Here is a 25,523-nt window from a genome sequence, read left to right as displayed (position 1 = left end):
GCTCATATCAACTTTACAGTTCCTCGGGCTTAGGAATTATTTATTCCTATTTATTTGGTAAAAGTAATTAATATTTTTTACACATAGACAAGAGATCAATAATACAACTTGATTTTCCCTATATGTTTTCCTAATTTTGTAGAAACTTGCAGCTTCCAATGGAATATAAATGACACTCTCCTGAAATATCAGGTAAATAATAAAAATAATTGTAAGTAACCAGTTCAGTAATTAACTAATGGGCATATTATCACCAAAATACAAAATGTGTGTGTGTATGTGTGTGTGTGTACAGGAAACCAGAATGGTGACTCAGTGCTTAGAAGTATAGTGCAAAAAAAAAGCACAGAAATATGAAAGCAATGCCTACCACAAAAGGTTGATAGCCTTCACTGCATTTTGGCAATTTTCTATCTCACGGTTGCACGTTGGTGTCTCCCTTAGAATGTTCTAGGTAAAATAAAAAATAATAAAACTCCCCCCCCCCAAAAAAGGAAGTATAGTGCTAGATGCTTACACTGGATGAACAGGCAACTGTTTTGCTCATATACTGCTTAATTGCCATAGGGAAGTCAGGTAAATATGGACTTTACTTTCATAGACATAAAAGAATCCAGAAAAAGAAGGAAAAACAGTAAAACCAGAACACACAAACTTAAGAATTCAGTGAGATTGACCATCATGTTTGTTAGCATTATAATTAAAAGAACTTTACTTACATAGTGCATTCAAAATGAATATCATTATTGCGGCAATTACCATTAACAGCTCCATATTCTTCATGATAGCCTTAACGGTGCTTAATTACAACAATTCCTTAGTCAATGAGAACACATCAAAATATTAAGCACAAGGCAGCACTTGTGTTATTTAAAGGCAGTAAAGTATGTTATTTTGTGCTTGTAGCTCCAGTGCAAAAGCTCCTTTTATTGCAAAAAGCCAAGAACAGGTGTTCTAAAGCTACTTTCCAAAAGGCAGTTTCTTGTTATAATGTCAGCAGATGAAGGGACTATTCAAGTGGCAGAAACTGGTGATTATTATTTTTTTTTTTTGCATTAAAGAAACACAAGACCTCCTTTCCCAAAGAGGTCTTATCAATATTGCCATTAATATATACTTGTGGCTAAATTATTCCTCATAGTTTTTCTTTCTGTCAGGAAGGCCATCTTTCCCAACTCACCCAAGCTCCCTACGAACAAAAGGGGCATCCAACAATTGAGAGACAATTGACCTTTTTGTAATTCTAGATTAAAAGATAAACTGGTCATAGGTAGAAGTCCAGCTTAAGGGATAAATCCAGTTGGGCAATCTTTCCAGTAAAGCATGTAACTGAGATGACTTTTGATCTTCTCCAAAAAAATAATGGTTAACTATAGCAAGGGTGACCATTCCTTTCGTGGATTTGTCCGAACCCTAAAAAGAGAAAAAAGCAAATAAGCTCATGTCTGATTATTTGAATCCTATTCTTATTAGCACTGTGTAATGGTAGAATTCAAAGCTTGCAAAGAATGAACTAAAGAGTATAATCAGCTAAAGAAACCAAAGTTTTAAAGAATTCCAAGATGCTCACTGAAATGGTGTTAAAGTGGCTGTTTCCAAAACAAAATGTTATTTAAGCTGAAGCAGGATGCATAAGCACTATACCAGGGGTGGGTTCTAAATTTTTTTACTACGTGTTCTGTGGGCGTGGCTTATTTTGTGGGCGTGGCTTGATGGTCATGGGACAATTCTTTAGGATTTAGCAGAGATACTGGTCTACCAGGCTTTTAACTGCTTGCAGAGCTGTACCAGTCTACCCATTTGTTCTTGGAGCGTCCTGGTCTACCCATTTGTTCTTGAAGCGTCCTGGTCTACCCATTTGTTTTTCAAGCGTCCCGGTCTACCCATTTGATTTTCGAGCATCCCGGTCTACCACGACACTGCCTTTTAACACTGATCAGCTGTAGCGCGGCCCTTTGAAGCCCCACGGCAAGAGTTTAAACAGGTTTTTTCCTTCTAGCCATCAGCTGGGACTTCGGGAGGCAGTGAATAGATTGGAGGCGGGGCCAAATAAAAGGTAAGAATAACACGGGGTGGGAGAACCGGTTCGGTGATGTCATATCATCACCACTACTGGCTCAGCTGAACCAGGCCAAACTGGGAGGAACCCACCACTGCACTATACCTGGCAAATAAAATGGAAGAAACAGATTAAATTCCTGAGGCTATGTTAATTACATTTTCTGGGGTTAGGGTTAAGGTTAGTTTATGGATCGGGAGGATGTAGAATATGTTTAGTCCCCATTCAAAAAACTGAGGAAGTGAACCTTAATTCAAACATATAGAGCCAAACATCAAGATATTCTGTTGCTTTTCTTTTGCCAATACCATTCTACATCAAAATGTAATTCAGACTCTATATATCTAGATAGAAAACGTGCTCATATTTTATAGACATAAAGGCAGTTTGAGATTTTGCTGTTAGATAAAGGACACCTTTCAAGAACTTCTCTCTAGACAAATTCTAATTTGCTTCTCTGGTTTACTGTAACCAATGGTAATACACAAATAGTACAGTATATGCTACCCTGTTTGCATCTGCTAATATAACCATGTCAGTAAGTCAATGACAGATAATTTATAAATCTTAAGTGAGTATCTGGAAACACCACGCAAGTTCAGTGAGTTTCAAGTAAGCAAATACAGGAGTACAGGATTCATTTCTATCTGCTGGTTATATAATTGCATATTCAATTATACTAATATTTATACTAATGCCCTTGAATATCTAATATTCAAGGGCATATTTGATTTAACGTATTCCTGAAATGAAAGATAAAAACTTGTCATGTCAAGGATACTTAAAGAAAAGAAAATGCATATTAAAATTAATAGCACTAGAAAGCAATTGTGTGTTAACCTCAAAATATGAAGATGAATTAATAAACTAACACAAGAGGAGAGATCTAAGAAATGAATGTGATTTTAAAGAACAAACTCACCTTCAGCTCTATCCAAAAGTGCCAGGGCCTGGCATGGAGCCCACGTGCATAATACACAAAGTAGTCTCCATTCAAGCTATTAACAAGAGGCGATCCATTTCCAAGAGACCAAGTGGACAGTATTGAGCCTTGATGTAGTCGAAGATAAAATGCCATGTGGCTTGAACCTGAAGCAAGTGATAAACAAAAATCTCTACATGAATTCAGAAGAAAGGATAGTGGGGCTGCCACTTTTTTTCAATCTAAAGCAAATTATACACCAATTGCTTATTTAGGCTTTTGTAATATCCTGGAAAGGATATTTTCCTAATCTCTGGATTAATTTATGACCCATGCTTTTAAAAACATCTAGGAAATTTTTAATGCATCCTAAGAAAAGTGACTGGCATAACTTATAGCATATAAGGCATAACTTAAGCATATAACATATGACTTATAGCATAATTTACAGAATACAGAATAATACATCTAGAAGGAACCTTGGAGGTGTTCTAGCCCAAAGCCCTATTCTTATACCATTCTGGACAAATGACTGTCCAATCTTAAAAACCTCCAGTGATGGAGCACCCATAACTTCCAGAGGCAAACTATTCCAATGACTAATTGTTCTCACAGTCAGGAAATTTCTCTTTAATTCTAGGTCTCTCTTTGATAGGTTCCACCTGTTATTTCATGTCCTGTCCTTAAGTGCTTTGCTTATCATAGTCAAAAATATGTTCAGGTACAGCCTGTAAAATACATGCTGTATCTGTGATATGCTGTATTCACACTGATTGGCTATCTCTGACAACTTTGACTGAAGGTGCCAGATTTAATATTACATCATAATTGGATAAATAATTAGATGAAATAAATAAATTGCCATAGCTAACTAGTTGTTATGATCAAATAATTCCCTATAAGAATTGTCTCAAGGCAAGGAAGGATGAGATGGTCACCCACCTATTACTTCAAAGGTTAGCTTTGTAGAATCCCATTGTGTTTGCTCTTTGGAAAGAAGCTGAAAGTGAACAGGGTTTCGGGGAGTAATTGCTGGTGCAGGAAGATACCATGTTTTCCTGTTAAATAAGGGATTTTTAAAAAAGTTATCAATGTAATTTACTGTAAGAGTCCTTTAAAATATTTCAAACTACTGTTTCAGGTTAATTCTGTTCCACAAAGTATAATATGGCTGAGTATATTAAATCCTAAAATGCTACTGAATATGAAAAATGTTACAGCCTTACATGCAAAAGAAATCAAAGCGATTAGCCTTTTTCATCTTAATATAAAAATAAAAGGATTAATCTGTCAAAGTAGTGTTTGTTGTAATTTTTTTAAGCCCACCCTTGTTTATCAGATCCCCAGGAAATAATGACAAAAGGGACAAAGTTTTGCCCAAAGCTCAAAACCTTCATAAAGCGGAATGACAAGAGGCCCTATTACAGAGACAGGAATAAGTTGATGGTATTACTGACAGATGAGGCCAAGATTATTCAGAAAACGTTAGGATTCATTACCACTCTTTAAGCGTAAATAGAAAAGGTGCAAAAGCATACAGCCTCCCAATAGCCAGAGTTCTGATGCATGGCACCCAGAACATTCTTTTTTTCTTCTTTTGTGCTTTCATGTCAGTGTTGACCCCTGTGACTGCTTTGTTTCGTGGCATAATTTCAGAACTGGTTGCCATTGCCTTCTTCTAGGGTTGAGAGAGAAGCGCTGGCCCTAGATCACCCAGCTGGCTTTGTGCCTAACAGAGGACTACAACTCACACTCTCCTGCTTCTAACCTGCTGCCTTCATGCTGAAGATCTGTTTTGCCTTTCAAGATTAAAGGGATTAAAACAGAAAACCCTTCCTGTCCCATGCAGGAAGTTTTAGGAAGCCCTGTCAGTCCAGCAAAAGATACAGGAAGAAAGAAAAATATAACTTTGCCCAGAAATAAAGAAATATTGGAAAAAAATAAAAACATGGATAGTAGAAATAATAGACCAAGAAATTGAATTAGAACTAGAAGTTTTCTTATTAGGCATGATTAAAGGGAATATTAGAAAAGACATAAAATATTTAACACTACATATAATTACGGCGGCTAGACTGACACTAGCACAATTGTGGAAAACAGATCGTTTGCCAAAAGATCAGGAAGTAATTCAAAAAATTTATACATGTGCAGAAATGATAAATTAACTTTAGAATTAAAAGACAAGGAAGACTCAAAATATTTTATAGTATGGAATAGATGGTACAAGTGGATAAATCAAAGGAAAAAAGGGTAAAGACAAAAATTAGAGGAAATTAACGTAACAAAGAAGCACCGTCAGATAGATAGAATAGATAATAAGTCACTGTTTGTATATATGTGTATATATAATCACATGTATTTAGTTTGTTTGTGGTGTTGTGTATTGATTATGTAATTTTATGATTGAGAAAATTTGCATATATTTTTTCTTTTTTAATATTTTTAAATTTAATAAAGTTTGTTTTTAAAATTAAAAAGAAAAAGAAAAATATAACTTCTTCGCCCACTTTTCAAAGCAAATCCTAAACTGCATTTTCAGACTCTTTCCAGTCTGACTGCGGCTTTATGGCCATTATTTTGCAATTGGTTTCCTTCTGGTGGCATTGTGCAACAGATTTACTGATTCACTTGAAGATACTAATATTGTATCAACTGATACTTCTGTTAAAACTAATTGGTTTATTAGGTGAGATCATAACCAACCGAAAAAAGTAGTTCACGGGTAGAATCCAGGGAAACCCACAGAGGGGGGATCCTTCCTCACATGTGGCTGCAATAGAGTCGTTGAGCTCAGGCAGGTGGGGTGTAACGAGAGATATCCCAGTGTAGTCCATCCCATTCATCCATATTCCAGAATCACTTTTTTCCAAGTGACCGTCCAGGCTATGAAATCTTCTGTTTAAATGCTGGAAAAATGACAAGACAAGAAACCGTTAAGACTTTGCCAGCTGTCCATGAGGCAGATACAAAATAGCTCGCTGGGGCAAAGGGTGTCCTTTCTTTATGAACGTCTGGGTGACTTCTCAAATATGCAATATGAGTGTTAAATCTGACTGTGCTTGTTGCACTAGGCATAAAGCTGATTGCATGATAGTCACCAGCAGGTGTGTCAAACTTGATTTCATTGAGGGCCGCATCAGGGTTGTGTTTGACCTCAGGAGGCTGGGGGGGCGTGGCTAGCTTGATGTCACTCCTGTTGGAGGCACCTCTGGTGGCCCAAGTGCTCTGCCAGCGAAAATGGACTCCCGAGCTCTATTTTTGGCTGTCACAACCTCCTGAAACCCTCTGCCAATGAAAACGGAGCTCGGGAGGGATGGCCAGATCTGGCCCCCGGGCCTTGAGTTTGACACTCCTGGTAAACAGTATACTAATCATGACTGTTGCTAGTCATGAAAAAAGAATTATGATCACAGCTTGGATTGAAGAAGCTGATAATATTACGAAAGCAAGAAAAGGTCAGAGTGGAAGTTACTGAGTGAGCAAGTAGGGTGATTATCAGTTTAATCAAGTTATAAGCAGTAATAGCACACTCTGGACACCAACATGCCCACTCAAGATTAAAATATAGTTTTGCACAAATGGCTGCTGTTGTAATCTGCTCAGAGTTGCTTTAAACCATGAGATGGGTGGCAAATAAATATGATAATCTGACTATGTGACAAACCGTAATAACCAAAATTACCCACTGTGATTTACCTGCCCCAGTGAAGTCAGCAGACATGGCAAATCAAGCAAGTGACATAAATCACTACAAAAATTTGATCCCTTTTCACAGTAATAACAATTTTCACAGAATAATATATTTGTCAATCTGCTATCCTCAGTTCCTAAAATAGCGCATAACATATTTTATATTACATTCTGGTACACACACACACAGAAAATGTACAGAATGGTAAAATGCTCATTTATCACCTGGTTAGGAATATGCAATCCAAGAAGTTGCTACTGAAACTAGTTTGTAAATTTAAATTACTTTAAATTCAACACAGAATTAATTCAAATGTACAAAAGATTTAAAGGCTGTATTAGGAAGTAAATAACTTGAACTACATGATTGATATACCCACATTAAATTCTTTGTTTGTTTTAAATGTCTACACAGTGTTGTAGCTTTATATGTATTGTTATGTGAATCGCTTTACAAGACTTTGCTTTAAAGGGACTTAACATACAGTATGCATATAACCTGTGCCAGAAGGCACATCTATTAGGAAATCACACTTTTATTTATTTGACAGATCTGAGTTTATTGCTGTTTTATTCCACTCATTTGAACACATAGCACCTTGGTTGTACTGAACATCTAACCAGCAAGTTTTATACGTTGCAAAAACAAATGTTGCAACAGTCAGAGTTACCTTGAGATCTTAGCTTGCCAATAAAAGCATGTTAGTAAAAGTTTATGATAAACATACTCATGGTAAAAGTTACAACAGAATATGACTTTGTGTTTCAATGTTACCATCTTCTTAAGGACGGAGTCTTTCTGCATATGAAATGAAATAAAATCTTCTATCTAGCTGATAGTAGAATATTGAGCCATAACAACATAATTGCTGGCTGAAATGTTTCATTAGCCTGACTAGGTATTTCAAAGGCTGCTTTGAAGCGTGCGCTGTTGATATGTTCTAGTTCTACACTTTTGAGAGTTTACGATATTGTTTTCTATCAAGGATCCTTTGCTTAAGCACTGCCATCACCTGATCATGTCCCAAGAGCACGAGGGTCCCCTTGAAAAATCCAGTTTCATATAATTATTTGTCAACTTAAGAGTTTTCAGGAAGAATCGTATTTATCAATTAATGTTAACTGTGTCAGACATGAAGTTGGAAATGAACTATTGGTGAGTACTTGAACATACAAGTGATGTCCTTATTTCAAGTTTTGTAAGTTTTGCCTCCAACCTCAGGGCAAACCTAGGCACATATTTCACCATTTGGATTAGTTTTCTTGGGAATTTTGACTGCACCCTTTCCAAGCCCTGATACTAAATTCCTGGATTTAATGAGATGTGTTGGTTTCAAAAGGTTTGATGTAACAGCTGTTACAGAGGCACCTCTGGAGATGAAGACCAAGAATGTCTGCTGAATTCCTCTGGACCATTTCCATGTCACATAAGGGGCAGATTGTAAATCGATAACTGTGGCTGTGTAAGAAATAGAACTCTCACAAAAATCAGTCAACGTGGCTAGAGATCTGTGATTATAAGACATTTGGATTGCCTTTTCCTATTTTATATTAGGAACCAAGTTGCCAAGACACCTTCTTATATTAAACCATGAAATAATTGGGCAGAATCAGTGAAGATTTCTCTCTGTTTCCTCTTTCCCAGTTCCAAGGATGACATGATCCAAAGGCTGAGGTAAGATGGCATATTGAAGAGTGCAAGATAAGAACATCTGAGAATGAGGTTGATGAAAATAAAGCACACGTATGAATTTTAAACCACTGGATTTATGGCAAAGTAGTCATCCTTTCAAAGGAGAGTCTTAAAAAAATAAAAACAAATCTTACGTTTCCTTGCAAATTCAGAAACACTTTTTACCTGAAAAAGCATTCGCTTAGGCCTTGGGTCTGCCAAATCCGAACTGAAAGGGAAGAAGAGTCCACTGCAAACAAGGATGAATGTGACTATAAAGATGATTGTCAAAGATATTAAGGTCACCTTTGTGCTTCTAGACAGATAAATAAAGCTGAGCTAGAAAAAATGGAAAATAAAAGAAAGTGATTACTTTTATTGAATTATTCCTAGAAAACAAGTGTGTCAAGCAAAACATAAATGTTAAACGTGTTAAAATAAATCATTTTATTTCTTTAAAACATATCTTTCCACTTATACAATTTAATTTTAATTTTTTAAGTTTGTGGCAAATCAGAGATCATGTTGAAAGCTAGGGACTTCCCCAAATCCATCCGCAATGTTTCTTGTAGCACAGGCATTTGATTTTGTGCTTCCCTTGACTGAGAGATGGATGAAAAAAACCAAGTACACATTTCCTATTGTTCTACAAAACATGCCTTTATGAACATCATAGTTTAAAGAAATGAAATTTAGTACCCTTGGCAGGTGCTAAATAAGCTACAAAATACAGATCAATTAAGAAGGCAGGTATAATTTGCAACAAAAAAGGCACAAAACTTTATTTTCTATTACAGAATTTTGATCTATTTCTACTTCCAAGCCCATTCCATAGATTGTGAACTGCACTAGTTGCCCTGCACAAATGAAAATTCACAAAAGGTAGAGGATATGGAGAAGAATGAGAGCTGTAAATGGTTATTTGGAACTGCAGGATGTGGTCACCTCAGTTCACAGAATGGAAAATTATCCATTTTAAGCTACAAGATACAGTTAAATGTCTAAAAATTTTAAGCTTGACTTCTCTGTGTTCTTTGAGTTCTTTTTCCCTTTTAGTTTTTGTGAGAATAAGGGGAAGCCAAGAGACAATATTCAGATGCAAAAGGAATGCTAACACAGTGCTCTCATTCAACCCAGGGGAAATTGTACCTCATCAGAAAAACCAGTCTATTATTACAAATTATTTTTAATGACTAAAAAAGAATTGAGTACAGCACAAATGTGTTGCCCGATTTCAAATTTTTGCCATGGGAAATTTCTAACTAGGTATTGTATAGAAGAAAGATTCAATTGATAAAATATGCAGTCCAACCATAGACATGCTTACTGAAAAAGTAAGATTGCTTCCGAATATCAGAAGCAGGTGGCTGGAATAAGAAGGGGAATATTGCCTCTCTGTTTATGTCTTCTTCATTGTGTACATGGAAGATAGCAAGATATGCATATCAAAATCGTCCCAGATACCCCCCCCCCCCCAAAATTCCTTTTTTGATTGTATTTCCTCCTTCATAGCAATTTTTTTCATGCCAATGGTGCCTTTTTTCCCTCAGGTGAGAACACTGACGGGATACACACTTAAATATACTGTTCAAAAGTTATTAAATAAGTTCAAACATAGTAGTCAAGCTTTTAACACTATCTTACCAAATAGGAAGACAGAAATATGCACATTACAACGATGAAAATACCCATGACTACGTCTGGTGGAGCTTCAGAACCACTGCGCCCCATAATGGGAACTAGCATTTCAAATACAAGCCGGATGAGGTATATTACATAGAGGTACGGAATAAACATTCCCAGGAGATAAACAGTTACAAATTTCATTGTAGCACCTGTAACAAAGACATAAACGGATTGTAATGTAGAAATTGTAGCTACTGTCTTCCCCACTCAGAGCATTTTAGAAGTTATCTGGTACAGTATTATGTAAATATAACTCTGTCTGAAGGCAATTATTGTGTTTTTCTTACAAAACAGGTAAGTTGATTTAACAGATTAAACAATGGCTTAAAAAGCAGTCCAACCAGATTTTCTGACAATATGAATCATCATAGCTCTAGTAGAACCATTTTAAAAAGTGGATATGCCAGCAAGTTTTCAGCTCAAGACATGCTTACTCAAGAAGGGGAACAATGGAACAAGTCTGGAAGTGCAAGTAGAGAAAGAAATTACAGATACTATTTTTATCATTTTCCACAAATCAATGCCTTCCAGTGAGTACTAGAGTATAATTCTAACTCATCTGAAAGCCAAAAGATTGGCTTTTGGCAGATACATTTATCTTACATACTCATTCAATCACATGAAGAATGGTTTAAAAAGTAGATCAACCAGGTTTTTTTAATCATACAAAAAAACCCCAGCTATTTATGCAAGTCTGTACATCAAGGCATCAAGGCACAAAAGACCAGGCCTGTAATTCATGCATTCTTTAAGTTAAGTTGAAAAGAGAGCAGTAATTGTGTGGAAGAAGAAGGCTAACTCAAGGTTCTTTATTTCTGATTGATAAATAAGAAGGGATTTGATAATTGAGGGTACAAATTTGGTATAGTATGTTATTTCAGCATAGCATGAATTATTCTTTTGGCCAGAACAGAAGGCCCTATAAACAGCCCATGAAACAAATTTTTGCATTTCTATAAACTGGTATGTCTGTTTCCTGGTACACTGAGTTGAGTGGAACTTACTTTCAGGGAAACTGGAACAAACATTGAGAGCCACATTGGAGTCTCAACAACAGCAAAATGCAAGTAAATTGGGAAAGATATGTATCATTTGCAACATCACTCAATAAATTATCTGCACTGAACGTGTTTGTTTTTGCTTCCAGTTAAAAGCCAAGTTAGAAGGGATATATCCGTGGTGTTTAGTATAGTTTAGCTACTTTACATGTACATTTTAACAACTGATTTGAATAAGCTGTGATGACCATGCATGACCAAACTGACCTTTAGAAAGTAACACACACTCTTTTAAAACATATTCGAGAACTAATTATGAATAATTCATTCAATTTTCTTCAAAACCAATTATGGTATAAATAACCAATTATGAATTTTAAAAGGATGAGCAGGAAAGTATGAACACTGATACCTAAGCTTACATATTTTAAGGGTGATAAACAAGAATTGTGCAATGCCAATGTTCAAAATTGGTAAATATGATTCCTAGTACATTTTTTAATTTGACAATTTTGTTTTTCCTTTTTTCTTTCCAACTTCCTATTTCTTCTCCCTATACAGAAGGCTGCCAAAAAAGGGCATAGAGTGTTCTTCACCTGGTTAGGAATATGCCTTTTCAATCCAAGAAGTTGCTACTGAAACTAGTTTGTAAATTTAAATTACTTTAAATTCAACACAGAATTAATTCAAATGTACAAAAAATTTAAATGCTATATTAGGAAGTAAATAACTTGAACTACATGATTGATATTCCCACATTAAATTGTTTGTTTTAAATGTCTACACAGTGTTGTAGCTTTATATGTATTGTTATGTGAATCGCTTTACAAGACTTTGCTTTAAAGAGACTTAACATACAGTATGCATATAACCTGTGCCAGAAGGCACACCTATTAGGAAATCACACTTTTATTTATTTGAAGATCTGAGTTTATTGCTGTTTTATTCCACCCATTTGAACACATAGCACCTTGGTTGTACTGAACATCTAATCAGCCAACAAATGTGGGGAAATGCCTAATATTTCTGTAGGTTGATTTAAATATTTGTTTTGATCTGTAGGATCAAATTCCATTTAATCAAATAAAATCAAATAAAATCATTTACAGGTAGTCCTCAACTTACCCCCGTTTGCTTAACAATAGCTTGAATTAATGTTGCCTCCAAAAAAGTTACAATATAAATTTGAATTTATTACCACTGCCCCACGCCTATGGTCACATGGTCATAATTTGGGAGCTTGGCAATTAGGTTGCATTTACAATTGGTCATAATGTCCTGTGGTCACATGATCACAATGTGTGACCTTTTTTGGACACTTTCCGGAAAAAAAACTGACATTGGTTAAGCTGGATTTGCATTTATAATCATGCGATTTAACTTTCAACCATCATAAAATGGTTGTAAAATTGGGTCCAATCACTTGACCACAATGAAAATTCTGGTCCCAATAGTAGCGGCAACTCCAGGACTAGCTGTAGTTTGCTGTCTACCATGTGCAAGTTTTATACGTTGCAAAAACAAATGTTGCAACAGTCAGAGTTACCTTGAGATCTTAGCTTGCCAATAAAAGCATGTTAGTAAAAGTTTATGATAAACATACTCATGGTAAAAGTTACAACAGAATATGACTTTGTGTTTCAATGTTACCATCTTCTTAAGGACGGAGTCTTTCTGCATATGAAATGAAATGAAATCTTCTATCTAGCTGATAGTAGAATATTGAGCCATAACAACATAATTGCTGGCTGAAATGTTTCATTAACCTGACTAGGTATTTCAAAGGCTGCTTTGAAGCGTGCGCTGTTGATATGTTCCAGTTCTACACTTTTGAGAGTTTACGATATTATTTTCTATCAAGGATCCTTTGCTTAAGCACTGCCATCACCTGATCATGTCCCAAGAGCACGAGGGTCCCCTTGAAAAATCCAGTTTCATATAATTATTTGTCAACTTAAGAGTTTTCAGGAAGAATCGTATTTATCAATTAATGTTAACTGTGTCAGACATGAAGTTGGAAATGAACTATTGGTGAGTACTTGAACATACAAGTGATGTCCTTATTTCAAGTTTTGTAAGTTTTGCCTCCAACCTCAGGGCAAACCTAGGCACATATTTCACCATTTGGATTAGTTTTCTTGGGAATTTTGACTGCACCCTTTCCAAGCCCTGATACTAAATTCCTGGATTTAATGAGATGTGTTGGTTTCAAAAGGTTTGATGTAACAGCTGTTACAGAGGCACCTCTGGAGATGAAGACCAAGAATTTCTGCTGTATTCCTCTGGACCATTTCCATGTCACATAAGGGGCAGATTGTAAATCGATAACTGTGGCTGTGTAAGAAATAGAACTCTCACAAAAATCAGTCAACCTGGCTAGAGATCTGTGATTATAAGACATTTGGATTGCCTTTTCCTATTTTATATTAGGAACCAAGTTGCCAAGACACCTTCTTATATTAAACCATGAAATAATTGGGCAGAATCAGTGAAGATTTCTCTCTGTTTCCTCTTTCCCAGTTCCAGGGATGACATGATCCAAAGGCTGAGGTAAAATGGCATATTGAAGCGTGCAAGATAAGAACATCTGAGAAGGGCATAAAGCGTTCTTGTCAGACACGAGAACTACATGAAATGAAATTACATCAGGGGCTGCTTTTGGCTTGGTGGCCTCATGGCTTACAGCAAGTGTAAAATTCCTAGTACCTCCTTATGGCCTTGGAATACACTGGAGTAGCTGACGCCAAAATTCTTTTGCCAATTTAGAGTTTTATAGGGACTAAATGTGAATACTATAAACCTTGTTTAAAGTTTATAGCATCTTACGTATCTTATAGCATCTTATTTAAATAAAATCACCAAAATTGGGCTAATAATTCCCATGGGGAGGGTTGGGAGGTTTTAAGAACAAAATAGATGCCATAAGTGTTCCAAAAGGGGCTGAAAATACCAGACTGAAGACATCACATTATCATCACCATTTACAACATCAGCTCTCAGAGTCCACAAAAATATTGTCTCAGCTATAAAGATGCCCACCCTTGCATTACCAGAACTTATGGGGATAAGTCTTGATGCCATACCTTTTTCTTTCAATTCCTTATAGGTCATTAGTTTTGTGAGGAGTGGAAAAGCTACCCATATTGCACAAAGATATGCAGAGGAAATTCCCTGGTAAGTAAGCAGAAGCCCTAAAATAGACCAAACTGCAAGTGGAACATCAACGAAGAGTTCTCCTAGGAACTGTTCATTTGTATGCTGGGAAAAGAAAAACAAGATAAAAATGTCAATTCTCTTTGATTTAAATTTGAAGTCAATGCATCAGGCATTTTAAAAGCAGAAAATTGCTTAATACACAATATATACAAAATTCCACTTCCTGTGGAAACAGGAGCTGTCCCAACCAGAAATTGTCTACTACTTCTGACTACAAATACAAGGGATGCAAAAGGAAGCCTTTGAAAAAGCAAGTATAAAAAGGAATCTAAGTGAACACAGAAGGGCAGCTTTCCAGAATCTTATCACATTTTTGAACAAGTGTGGATGTACTAGAAGTTTAAAAACAGCTATTTTAGGGTTTCAATTATTAAGAAAGGGTCAGCATCATCCTGTCAAAGATCACAATTTTATCCCTGGATTCTGCTAGCCCAACTTTGAGAAGGTCAAAGGGCGATCAAAATGATCTGGGATTCACATAGTCCGAGAACTGCCCATTTTTTGTGTTCTAATGAAGTTCACTTGAAAATTTTGCCTCGCTAAGGAATGTAGAGGAAACATCAAAACATTTAATCAACAAGGACCAAATAAGAGAAAGTTGGGATAGACTTCTGCCTAGAGAAGAGTTTTACTGAGCAGTCTGACTCATCTAACAGAGGTCTTTATATTTATGGAAGGAAAATAATCATTGCTAAATTCAATCATGTAATAAAACATAATAGTACTTACTTTATAATAAAATTTCTTGGCTAATGTATGCACAAAAATCAGTGTAGCCAGAGCTGCAGATCCGTAGAGAAAATAGGAGACATAGTAGTGGGTATACCAGCAAAGAGATTGTCCAATAAGAGAAATAAACGTTGCCACAAGAAGGATGCTAGTCAAGGTGACAAAGACACCAAGCACTATAAAGCCTAAAGCAACGGCAAATTCCTTCAGATAATTAATTGCTGGGGGAGAAAAGGAAAAGGATATTAAAATCAGAGACATACCGTTCTATTTCTTTTAGGAAGACTAAAGTAATAAGACGTAGTTCCTGGTAAAATAAAAATGGCAACAAAAACCACAAAGCTTTTTCCTTTCATGACTGAATTGCAAATTATTGCCCTATATATTTTACCTTTTTGTATTCTAGTCACTGTGTTTCTGATCTGACTTAATTGCAACATGGCAAGGCTTTTACTCTTTTATGGAAGAAACTGCTTCTATACAGTATATAGCAGGTTGTGCCTTATTAAAATTAGCAGAAAATTTCATTTTGTTTAGTCCCATGGCTCTCAACTCAATATTTTTTACTTACTCTCTAAGATGCATTTCTACCGATTATCTTTTCTTCTAGACCAAGAAGCATTTCATACATATGCCATCAAAAGCATCATATCAAGGTAATGAGAGGAGAAAGGCAATAATCATAATAGGCCAATGTCTATATATTTACTAATCTGGGCAAGTTGTGTCCCCAACTAACTGTGGATACAAACAGAAGTTCAGTTTGTTAGTCTGCAGATCCTACATTCCTGTGTAGGATCTGCAGATTAACAAACTGAACTTCTGTGCATGTACCACTATCCTTACTCTGACCTGTTTCAGAAACTCAGGCAATCCTAACTTCAATCATATTCATGCTAAATAACTGACAGGGAAAATGTATAAAGGCTTAGTTGATGCAAGGAACATATTATCAAAGCTTAAATTTCTTAGTTTCTTTTTCATGGGTTTCCCAAACATTGTTCTTACTTTTATATACTTTTCCTGTCTACAGTCGGCAGTTTAAAAGTAGCTTCTTCTGTTCACTTCCTCCAGTGGAGGTACAGAAACAGAAAATGAAATTATAAATCTCTGGGAAATGTATAAATTGTAATATGGGTGTAATGGAAGAAAGTATGGCTTGAGGGAATAAGGTTTGAAGAGGGGTTGTGAACCCCTATCTGGATCCTCTGCCTAGTTTTTGCACCAAAACCAGGGCTTCTCTTCCAGCACCCGTCTGTCTTTTCCAAGGTCTTGGGTGAAGGCACCACCCACAACCAGCTGGATCCTTCACAGCATTTATTGGATGGAACTCATGCCTTTGGATCTTCACCATCTGACTTCCAGGAAGCTACTTCTGGATTGTTCTTCTCTTCTCCCCAAACATGAACCAACACTTGCTAGGTGGGGGTGGAGGGGGATCACCTAAGATGCTTGAAGAGGCAGCTGGCATGCCAACCAACACTCCCTTAAGTGATAAGGATGTCCATTCCCAACATGATATCATGCAGAAAATCCTTGACACACACACCCCTTCACATGGCAGTGGTTTTCAGGCCTACATCTCCAGTCCTATAATGGAGATTTTTCCTTGCGTTCCCAAGGATGCTTTGGATTGTTGAGCCAGCATAGGAGTGTTCTTCATCCTACCTGGGACCATGACCAGGAACTGTGCAGTTCTTTGAGATCTTGTCTAATTAACTGTTTGCACCTTGTTCTTTAGACATGCTTTGCTTCCATGACGTTTTTCCACATATAATGAGAACTGCCATGCTTAAGGTCCCTTTGTCTCCCTTGGGGTTAGGGTTAGAGTTTTATGAAATTCTGGAAAGCCTACCTCTAAACTTGACCTCAAAGTGCTGCAGAATTGCCATCTTCACAGCACCATAATCTCCATCTTAAAACACTAATAATTGCAACACAAAGTTAATCTAGCCACCCACCATAACCCTGTTAAGTACTGGTAACTATCAAACATGCAACTAATCTACCCATCATGTTCCTTTTTGTCCAGTACTTTGTTTTTGACATCTGTTCAAACATAGCAAGAAAGTCGTGTGGAACATCTTCCTCCACCCCCCTCCCATATAATTACACTGGTACAGATATGGCTTCAGCCCCCACATTGTCCTCAGATACCTCCTCCTTTTCCAACATTTTTCCAAGCAGTCCACATCCCTCCTTTTTCAGTTTCTGCACAAGCTACTTGAAAGCTCCCTCTTGGCTTTCAAATTTTCTTTCTCATTTCCTTCATTTCTGTTCAGACTCCTCCAGAGAATCACTCCTGGCTCATACTCTCTCACTGTTGCCGCTCTTTCCTTTGAGATGTGTCACTGGTTCTTATATACAGGGGAGTGGGCTCCAAAACTCCAGAAAGCCAACACAACCCCACGTGGCCTCTAGATGATACACCTACAAGAACCCACATGCTAGCACTCACTACTTACTATATCATTCTTCCCTAAAACTACTACAACTCTTGTTCCTCTACTACTTCTCTTTGTGAGCCCTAGTTCTGAAAACAGTAAATTTTCTATGTGCCTTAGGCTGCTTCAGGATGTTTTAGTTTCACAAACCACCATAGTTTCAATTGGGAAACTGTGACCATTCAAGCCAAATCCAAAAATGCCAGGGAATTTCTGACAAACTAACCATCAATAGACACATAGACATGAACAATATCTACATACCATGAAAAGAGACAATCAATAAGCCAAAAAAGGAAATAAAAAGACCAAAACACCTCCCCATCAGCAATCAGCACCCAGATGAACATAGATTAACTCCAAGATTAACATCAAACCAACAATCAAGTAAACAGTACCCCAATCAAGGAACTGCCAAACAAGCCAACAGTAAACAGCCCAACCAAAGAATGTCCGCCAACAATATGTTCAAGGTGTTGGTGATTACCTATAAAGCCCTACATGGCTTAGGTCCGGGGTATCTGGCGGATCACCTGCAGCCAGCAACAGCTCCCCAATGCCCGGTGCGCTCACACAGAGAGGGCCTACTTGGGGTTCCGTCGGCCAAGCAATGTCAGTTGACGGCCCCTAGAGAGCAAGCCTTCTCTGTAGGCGCACCTACCCTCTGGAATCAGCTCCCCTTGGAGCTCCGGGTGGGCCCCGACCTTCGCTCTTTCCGCCGTGACATTAAAACATGGTTGTTTCGCCAGGCTGGCCTGGACTGAAGGGGTTTTAACGGGAATTTTAGATTTTTTTATTGTTTGAATTTTAATTTGGACTTGTTGTTGCTTATTGCTGTGAGCCGCCCTGAGTCCTTGTGGAGAAAGGGTGGCATATAAATCAAATCAATCAATCAATCAATCAATCAACCAATCAATCAATAAATATCAGGAAAAGCCACTAGAATTTAAACTGAGAGCAAACCCCACTTCTTACTAGCACTGATGATGTTACGTAGTTTTAGGTAATGAAACATCTGCAAGAAAGCAAACAAGCTCAGAGAGCACCAAGGATCCCTCAGATCTTAATGGAACAGGGCGGCAGCAGCCCAGATACTGGCCACTTTGCAGACAGCCTGTCTTCTCACAAGATGTTATCACTGCATGTGTAGCACCTCCTGTATGCTTTGCATTGGCTCTTCCATTTACAAACCTTTACTACCCCCCCCCCACCCCCAATGCCTTAGCAAATTTCTGGTAACTGGTCCGTTTAGATTTTGCAGCTTGGCAAACACTCCTCCCTGTCTCATATCCATGCTCTGTGTTAACAACTGATCCTTTAACAAGGGGATAATTAGCCCCTTATTGGGTGTCATTTATGTGTTATAGTGTGACAGGGTTTAATTCTGAACTGGAGGTCTATCTCTGAGCAAAGGCAGCAATAGACACAGAAACACAGAACAGTAGAAGAGGCCTTATGCTTTTGACTTTATACAGATTATTTTCAGCAGGAATTTACAACGGGTATAAATCACAGTTCTGACTTTGTGTCTCCCTACTCAGTGACCATTCCCCTTAACCTCCCCTGCTTTCTCCCTGTTTCTCTCCATTTCCCTTTGGCCTTGATTAGTGAGAAACAATTGGCTGGGATTACTGGAGTGTTCGTAGTATCACTTGACTTTTTCCCATCTCAATTTAACACCTTCCATTCCTCTATAGGGGGAAGAATCTCTCTCAGCGTCTTCTGTCCAGATTTCCTCCAAAACCAGAGCTTTCCTACCAGCAGCTGATTGCCTCTGTTTCTTCCAATTGTGGGTGAAGCTACTTCTTGCAACCAGGCACACTCCTCCTAGTCCTCCAAGATCTTGGGACTCTGGTTGTTTGTTTCCTGACTTCTAGGGAAGCAACCCCTAGATTGTTCTTTTTCTCTCCCCAAACAGGAACCAACACTTGCCCTTCAATTCAGTTCTTTGATTTACTCTCCAATTTCTCTTCATCCTTTTCTTTCCAGCATCTCTGGTTGCTCCAGCTATAAACTTTACTCTTTTTTCCCTCTTCCTCTCTTCCTTGTCTTACTCTCTGTCTCCAATTTTCGGTTAAACTGGCAACATGTCCCACAGCAATTGAGGAGGTCCTAGTAGGCAGATCAGCTCATCACCCTTATGACAGCAGAGTTGTCAAAACTAAATTTCTTTTTTCTCTTGCTCCTCATTCCAATGTCTGGTTCACATCTCCAAAAGCAGTGGCTTTGCCAGGCCCCGAAATCCATATGGCACAGTATGCAAACAAGGTTTACTTAGTTTTCCTTTACTTTTAACTCCTGCTTCTAATGTATTTTACTCCCTACTTCTTTTTCTATATTTTATATAAGGTTGCTTATTCTTAAATAGAACAATATTCCTGGGTAATGTCTGTGTGGGACAGAACATGAAATGAACTTACCTCTTTTTCTTGGCTGTAGAACTTTTTTGCCCAGATAAAGCATGGCAACTGACGCAATGATGCAATTCATAATGGCACCAACACGAGCTGGGTAAGCCAAAATAAACATGCCAAGAACATCAAAGAAGACAACATTTCCATGTCGATACTCCTGAGATTTGGTTGATATATCTGAGTTTGCTAAGTATTTTAGTACAGCTAAGATATTGTCACCTTGGGGAGAAAAATAGTATATATTAAAGATTTGTCTTTTATTAAGTATATCAGCACACCATTTCATTAATATTATATCATGAAACAATTGGAATTTGATTTTTTTTTAAATTCACAAAACACGGCCTATTAATTTCAATTTTCGTTAAGGGGAACAATAATTTAATCTTACCTTGCCATTGAAATCATGAAAAACTGAAAATACTTACCTGCTCTCTGAATAGAATCTGTCAAAATTCGATCCACTGTGTCATATTTTGTATGATAGATGTAACCATTTTCAATGAAAGCCAGGTCTATTCCTGTCAGTATAATTAAATTAAATCATGTTATTTAATATAACTTTGTAGTGTAACTTTACAAAGTATTCCTAACTAAATTTAATTATTTGACAAGTAAAGTTAAATTAACTATGAAGAGCCATGGTGGCACAGTGGTTAGAATGCAGTACTACTTCTGCTGACTGCCGGCTACCAGCAGTTAGCAGTTTGAATCTCACCAGGCTCAAGGTTGACTCAGTTTTCCATTTTTCAGAGGTTGGTAAAATGAGGACTCAGATTGTTGGGGGCAATATGCTAACTCTGTAAACCATTTAGAGAGGGCTGTAAAGCGGTATGTAAGTCTAAGTGTTATTGCTATGAAATTTTCTACTAAACAATCATATTTCAATATTTGCTTACAGCTTCATAATTTTGTTTGTGTGCTTAGTATTTATGCTTTTCTTTCTTGCTTTCTCACATGGTGGCTTCAGAAAACGTTTCAGAAAAATATTAATAAACAGTTCTTTATTACTCTGGTTGGTAAAGCTGACAGCGTAGAATGCAGTACTGCAGGTAAACTCTGCCCACAGCGTGGAGTTTGATTCTGATGGGGCTCAAGGTTGACTCAGCCTTTCATCTTTCCGAGGTCAGTAAAATGAAGACCCAGATAGTTAGGGGCAATATGCTGACACTGTAAAGTGTTCAGAGAGTGCTATAAAGCACTATGGTGGTATACAGGTCTAAGTGCTATTGCTATTGCTAAACCAACATTAGCTCAGAATGCACTGGCCCAGCAATAATGGGGAACAAGGGAGGTTCTCCTTGTCCAATTCACCATTCTTAATAAAACCATTGTCTTTGTAATCCCACCTTCATTACTTTACCACTTCCTTGGTTCAGAAAATCTGCAATGTGCACATCAACATTAGACATGAACATCATTGGACAGCCCTGTTCACAAGCTTTTCTTTGCTTGACAATCCTCCTACCTATTTTTCATTGTCCTTCCAAGTATAGGCCCAAAAGCTACTGATCCTATTAAGCCTATCTAACACACCTGGAACATTGCCAAAATCTCTGTAAATACGGAAATCTGTGTCTGCAGGGATGACACCACTCTGAAACACCTCTTGAGCCACGATAGAACCAAAAGGGTGCTTTGCAGCAGAGATGTATGCCTGTACCAGCCAAGGGTTTTCAGGTCCTGTAAGAATTAAGAGAATTAAGAGAAGTGAAATAAAAATAAATTTTAATTTAGCGTTCTATATTTTAATTTATGCTTTACCATAAGCAAAACCTATGGCTTTGATTCTAAATATGATTTCAAAAGCAAATTCACAAGAATTTTAAATTCCTTTTGTCCCATTCCCTTTCCCACATTTAACGTGACATACCTGAGAGTGGCTTTTCAGAGGATACACTCTACCATGACCCAAAGGTAGTAAAAAAAATGCTAATGCCACAACTCAATTGCTGAAGATGAAACATCAAAGATGTTTTAGAAATTTGTTCAATTTATTTGTCAATTGACCACAAGTTTTCCAGATGGAGTTGTATGATTGGTGATCAGCAAAATTGATTCAAGAGGAACTGTCCCATTTACCCTGTACAACTAAGATCAACAAAGGTTTGAGAATGTCAGCTGCTCACAAGGAAAATTAAAGTCATCTATGTTGTTTATAAATGTTATCATCTTAGGCCATTTGTAAAATGTTGTAAGATCTCAAATCACAATATGAATCAATCCTTAGGGAGAAGAAGCTGAAGACTATGAAAGATGCATAGCAACAACACATCCTTTCTGTCAAGAAAAGGAATACTTCTCGGTTTGGGTGAATTTCTGCTCAGGGCCAATCAGGACTCAAACTCGGGAAGCATATTATGAAACTTTGTATGCTGTCCTCAATTACAATAGAGAAGTTGTTTAAGGATTGGGATAACCATAAATGTTCCTATTTCTAAAAAAATGAGGAAAACCTCACTAATCACAAACTTATCTTAATACATATCCCAGGCAAGTTATATGCAAAGAACGTGAGTAATAAACTCCACGTTTGGATGAAATCCAGGGAAATTATAGGGGACAAACAAGTTGAGATAGTCAGTGTATACCATATTTTGATATTACATCATTTTATCCAGGAATAATTTATATAATCAACCTTATTTGTGGCATTTTGGGACTTTCTATTTACCGTTGACTCTACAATTAGAAAGTCTGTGGGATAATCTCGGGAATACCAACATGAATCTTCTTTGTGTGATCAAAAATTCATATGCCAACTCCTTCCTCAGAGTTAGATATAATAACCAAGGGCTGCTTTCAGAAGCGATATTCATACAAATGTGTCATGAATATATTTTGGGCCCTACTTTGTTAATTATTCTTTAACTCTGTAACTGAGACAGTGACTAACACAGATTGTTACACTCCCAAAATAATAGTCCTATATGGAGATGATGTAGGCCTTATCTCCTGCTCACCAATGCAACTTAGAATGCCAATGAGCTCTGTAGTTCAGCACTGCAAACTGAATAGGCTGGTAGATAATTTCCAAAAACTGAAAGTCATGGCATTTGCTAAAAGAGCCAAAGTCCAAAAATGAACGTAGAGTGGAATCCAATTGAACCCAATTAAATATATAGTGATTTCTTCCCTCCCACAAGAAACTGCAACAGCCATTAAAATGTCTTTTTCCTAACAATGAATTAGTACAAGCTGTCTTAAAACTCCTCCAAGATAATACTTTGACCCAAATGTTGTATGCCACTCAGATGGCTGTTTAGGTAAGGAAGAATCTTCCTTATATAAATTTCTGTAGCAAGCAACCAAATATTTGCTACACCCAGATGTGTTTCTAATGCCTTTCTTAGGTTATAAACTGCCTAAAGCTGAGATCAGGTTGATGTTAAACTGTAGCTAAAGCTTCAGCTCTTTCATGTTTAATTCCGTTAATATTGGCAGATCGCTTTCCATCAAGCTGCAGGAATGTCATACAACAAAAATGAATGTCATGTCAGTTCTCACAGACTGATATAGCCCTGGGATCAGGGGTGAAATACTGTGGGTTCGGACTGGATCATCTGATCCGGTAGCGATGGCGGCGGGTGGTTCGGAGAACCAGTAGCAAAAGTCCCTGCGCCCCCCCCATGCCCAGCTGAGCCGCGCGATCATCAGAGGCTGTTTTTTTTTACTTTTAAAAGCATTTTTTCTACAACCTCTTCGGCCGAAAAAATGCTTTTAAAAGTTAAAAAAAAAAAAAAAAAGCCTCTGATGATTGCGCAGCTCAGCTGGGATCGTCAGAGGCTTTTAAAAGCATTTTTTTCTGCAACCTCTTCGGCCGAAAAGGTTGTAGGGGAAAAAAATGCCTTTAAAAGCCTCTAACGATCCCAGCTGAGTTGCCTGATCATCAGAGGCTTTTAAAAGCATTTTTTCTGCAACCTCTTCGACCAAAGAGGTTGTAGAAAAAATGCTTTTAAAAGTTTTTTTTTTAAAAAAAGTTGGCCATGGCCACCCAGTCACCTTAACCCCCCCCCCCACCAAGCCACGCCCATAGAACCAGTAGTAACAAATTTTACAGTTCATCAATGCCTGGGATACCACCATTCCGAACATATATTTATGCAGACTAAACAGTACTGACTTCCAGATGAAAATAAACATTTAGCCCAGAGAAGCAGGACCTGGGTCACAAAAGGCTTCTGGAAAGAGGCCAGCTCTCTCTCCTCATTTACATTTCACACTTTTCAACACACATTTACATTCACAAATACCAACTGTATTTAAACCAATTACCAAATATGTCAATGAAATTTTATAAATCTATTTATAAAAGCAATAAAATCCACTTCGAATTCCCCTTTATCGCAGTAATCTATTTTTAAAAGGCCACAATAAAAGCTTTGTGATAGCAATGGGACAGTTTTGTAACAAATAATCATTTAACAATTATCCAGGCTTAAAAACCCAATAAAAAGTACATCTAACAGCAAGTAACAAAAGCAAAATCATTGTTTATCAGAAATGAAAATCTTATTGTGATCTTCAACTGAAAAATGTAGGCATTGTGATTTTGAAGTGAAATTGTCACAAGACTTACATGAACAGTATTAAAAATCTTACCAGTCTGAAACACAAGTTCTTTCCCTCCTACTCCAGCAGCCTCCAGATTAATAAATGCTTTCACGGATTTGGCCCATGGGTGTTGTGTAATGAAGCCATGACTAGCCTTGATTTAAACAGTAAAGACAATGGACAGAATATATATATATATATTATATTTGAAATACTTTCTGATTGCACAAAGATGATTCTAGTTCTGGAAAAATGTTTTGTTGCTCTCTTGGCTTTCTTGCTTAATTAGTTCAAAGTTTATTAGGTTACAAGCCAGCATCAAAAAACTGATAAAACATATTAAATGTGTTTATACATTATACAACATGAAATGTAAAAAGAATAAATGATGTAACAATTCACTAATAAATGTTAAGCAGGCCAGCTTTTTCATAGTCTGAGAAGAGAACGTGCGCATTTGAAAGACTGAGTAATCTAAATGATTAATCTTGGCAGGCAATGACATAATATATACCCACTTTATGTATTTTCAAGATGTTCTGATCTTCTTCCACAGGAACAGCTTGATAGAACAGTTTTCCTAACTCAAAGAGGGCAGGGCCATTTTAAATAGGCACTCTCAGCTCCTTAGCCATTGTTGAGCAAACTATTCTTTTCTTAATTGCAATAGTGTTTTCATGAAACACATGCCCACACATGTGCACATAATCAAGAGTAAGAACTAAACTCAGTTTCACTGCCATGATGGGAAAGAAAAAAAAATTCTTACTTTTATTCAAGTATCTGTCAAGTCCTTTAGTTTTGTACACCTTCATAGCAATTTTAGTTTGATATTAAAGAATAAACTCTGTATGTTTTCTCAGTACGTATTAAGAATCTACTCAGTGCTTTCTTACCTGTAAGATACTTTCCTCTGCCCCATTAAACAGGAATATAACAGATTGTTGCAAAGGTTCAGACGATTTTGCAAGTATGTGCAGTATTTCAAGCATTACAGAACAGCTGATAGCATCATCACTAGCACCTTAAAATAATAAGATATATTACACACTAATTTCCTGAGGCTGAAACATAATTAGAATAGAATAGAATAGAATAGAATAGAATAGAATAGAATAGAATAGAATAGAATAGAA

The 25,523-nt window shown here is 37.0% G+C and overlaps 1 protein-coding gene across 1 annotated transcript in view; it reads right to left on the bottom strand.

Moving 5' to 3' along the window:
• Positions 1–689: 689 nt before the first annotated feature.
• ERMP1 (endoplasmic reticulum metallopeptidase 1) overlaps positions 690–25,523 on the bottom strand; it is a 36,437-nt gene continuing 11,603 nt past the window's right edge. The window contains exons 3-15 of the mRNA XM_070935558.1: positions 25,284–25,411; positions 24,436–24,541; positions 21,370–21,516; positions 20,262–20,354; positions 19,840–20,052; positions 14,976–15,196; positions 14,114–14,288; positions 9,991–10,181; positions 8,533–8,685; positions 5,688–5,890; positions 3,924–4,039; positions 2,982–3,148; positions 690–1,413 (exon numbers count right to left, since the gene is read on the bottom strand). Of these exons, the coding sequence (XP_070791659.1) occupies positions 1,249–1,413; positions 2,982–3,148; positions 3,924–4,039; positions 5,688–5,890; positions 8,533–8,685; positions 9,991–10,181; positions 14,114–14,288; positions 14,976–15,196; positions 19,840–20,052; positions 20,262–20,354; positions 21,370–21,516; positions 24,436–24,541; positions 25,284–25,411 (2,078 nt within the window). The 3' untranslated portion in view covers positions 690–1,248. The remainder of the gene's footprint in view (positions 1,414–2,981; positions 3,149–3,923; positions 4,040–5,687; positions 5,891–8,532; positions 8,686–9,990; positions 10,182–14,113; positions 14,289–14,975; positions 15,197–19,839; positions 20,053–20,261; positions 20,355–21,369; positions 21,517–24,435; positions 24,542–25,283; positions 25,412–25,523) is intronic.

Source organism: Pituophis catenifer, unplaced genomic scaffold (assembly GCF_029215685.1).
Source record: "Pituophis catenifer annectens isolate HBS135680 unplaced genomic scaffold, rPitCat1.0.hap2 SCAF_2, whole genome shotgun sequence".
In the NCBI taxonomy this organism is placed as follows: domain Eukaryota; kingdom Metazoa; phylum Chordata; class Lepidosauria; order Squamata; family Colubridae; genus Pituophis; species Pituophis catenifer.
Note: the sequence above shows the minus strand (reverse complement) of the source record. Positions and strands in the feature narration are given on the sequence as shown.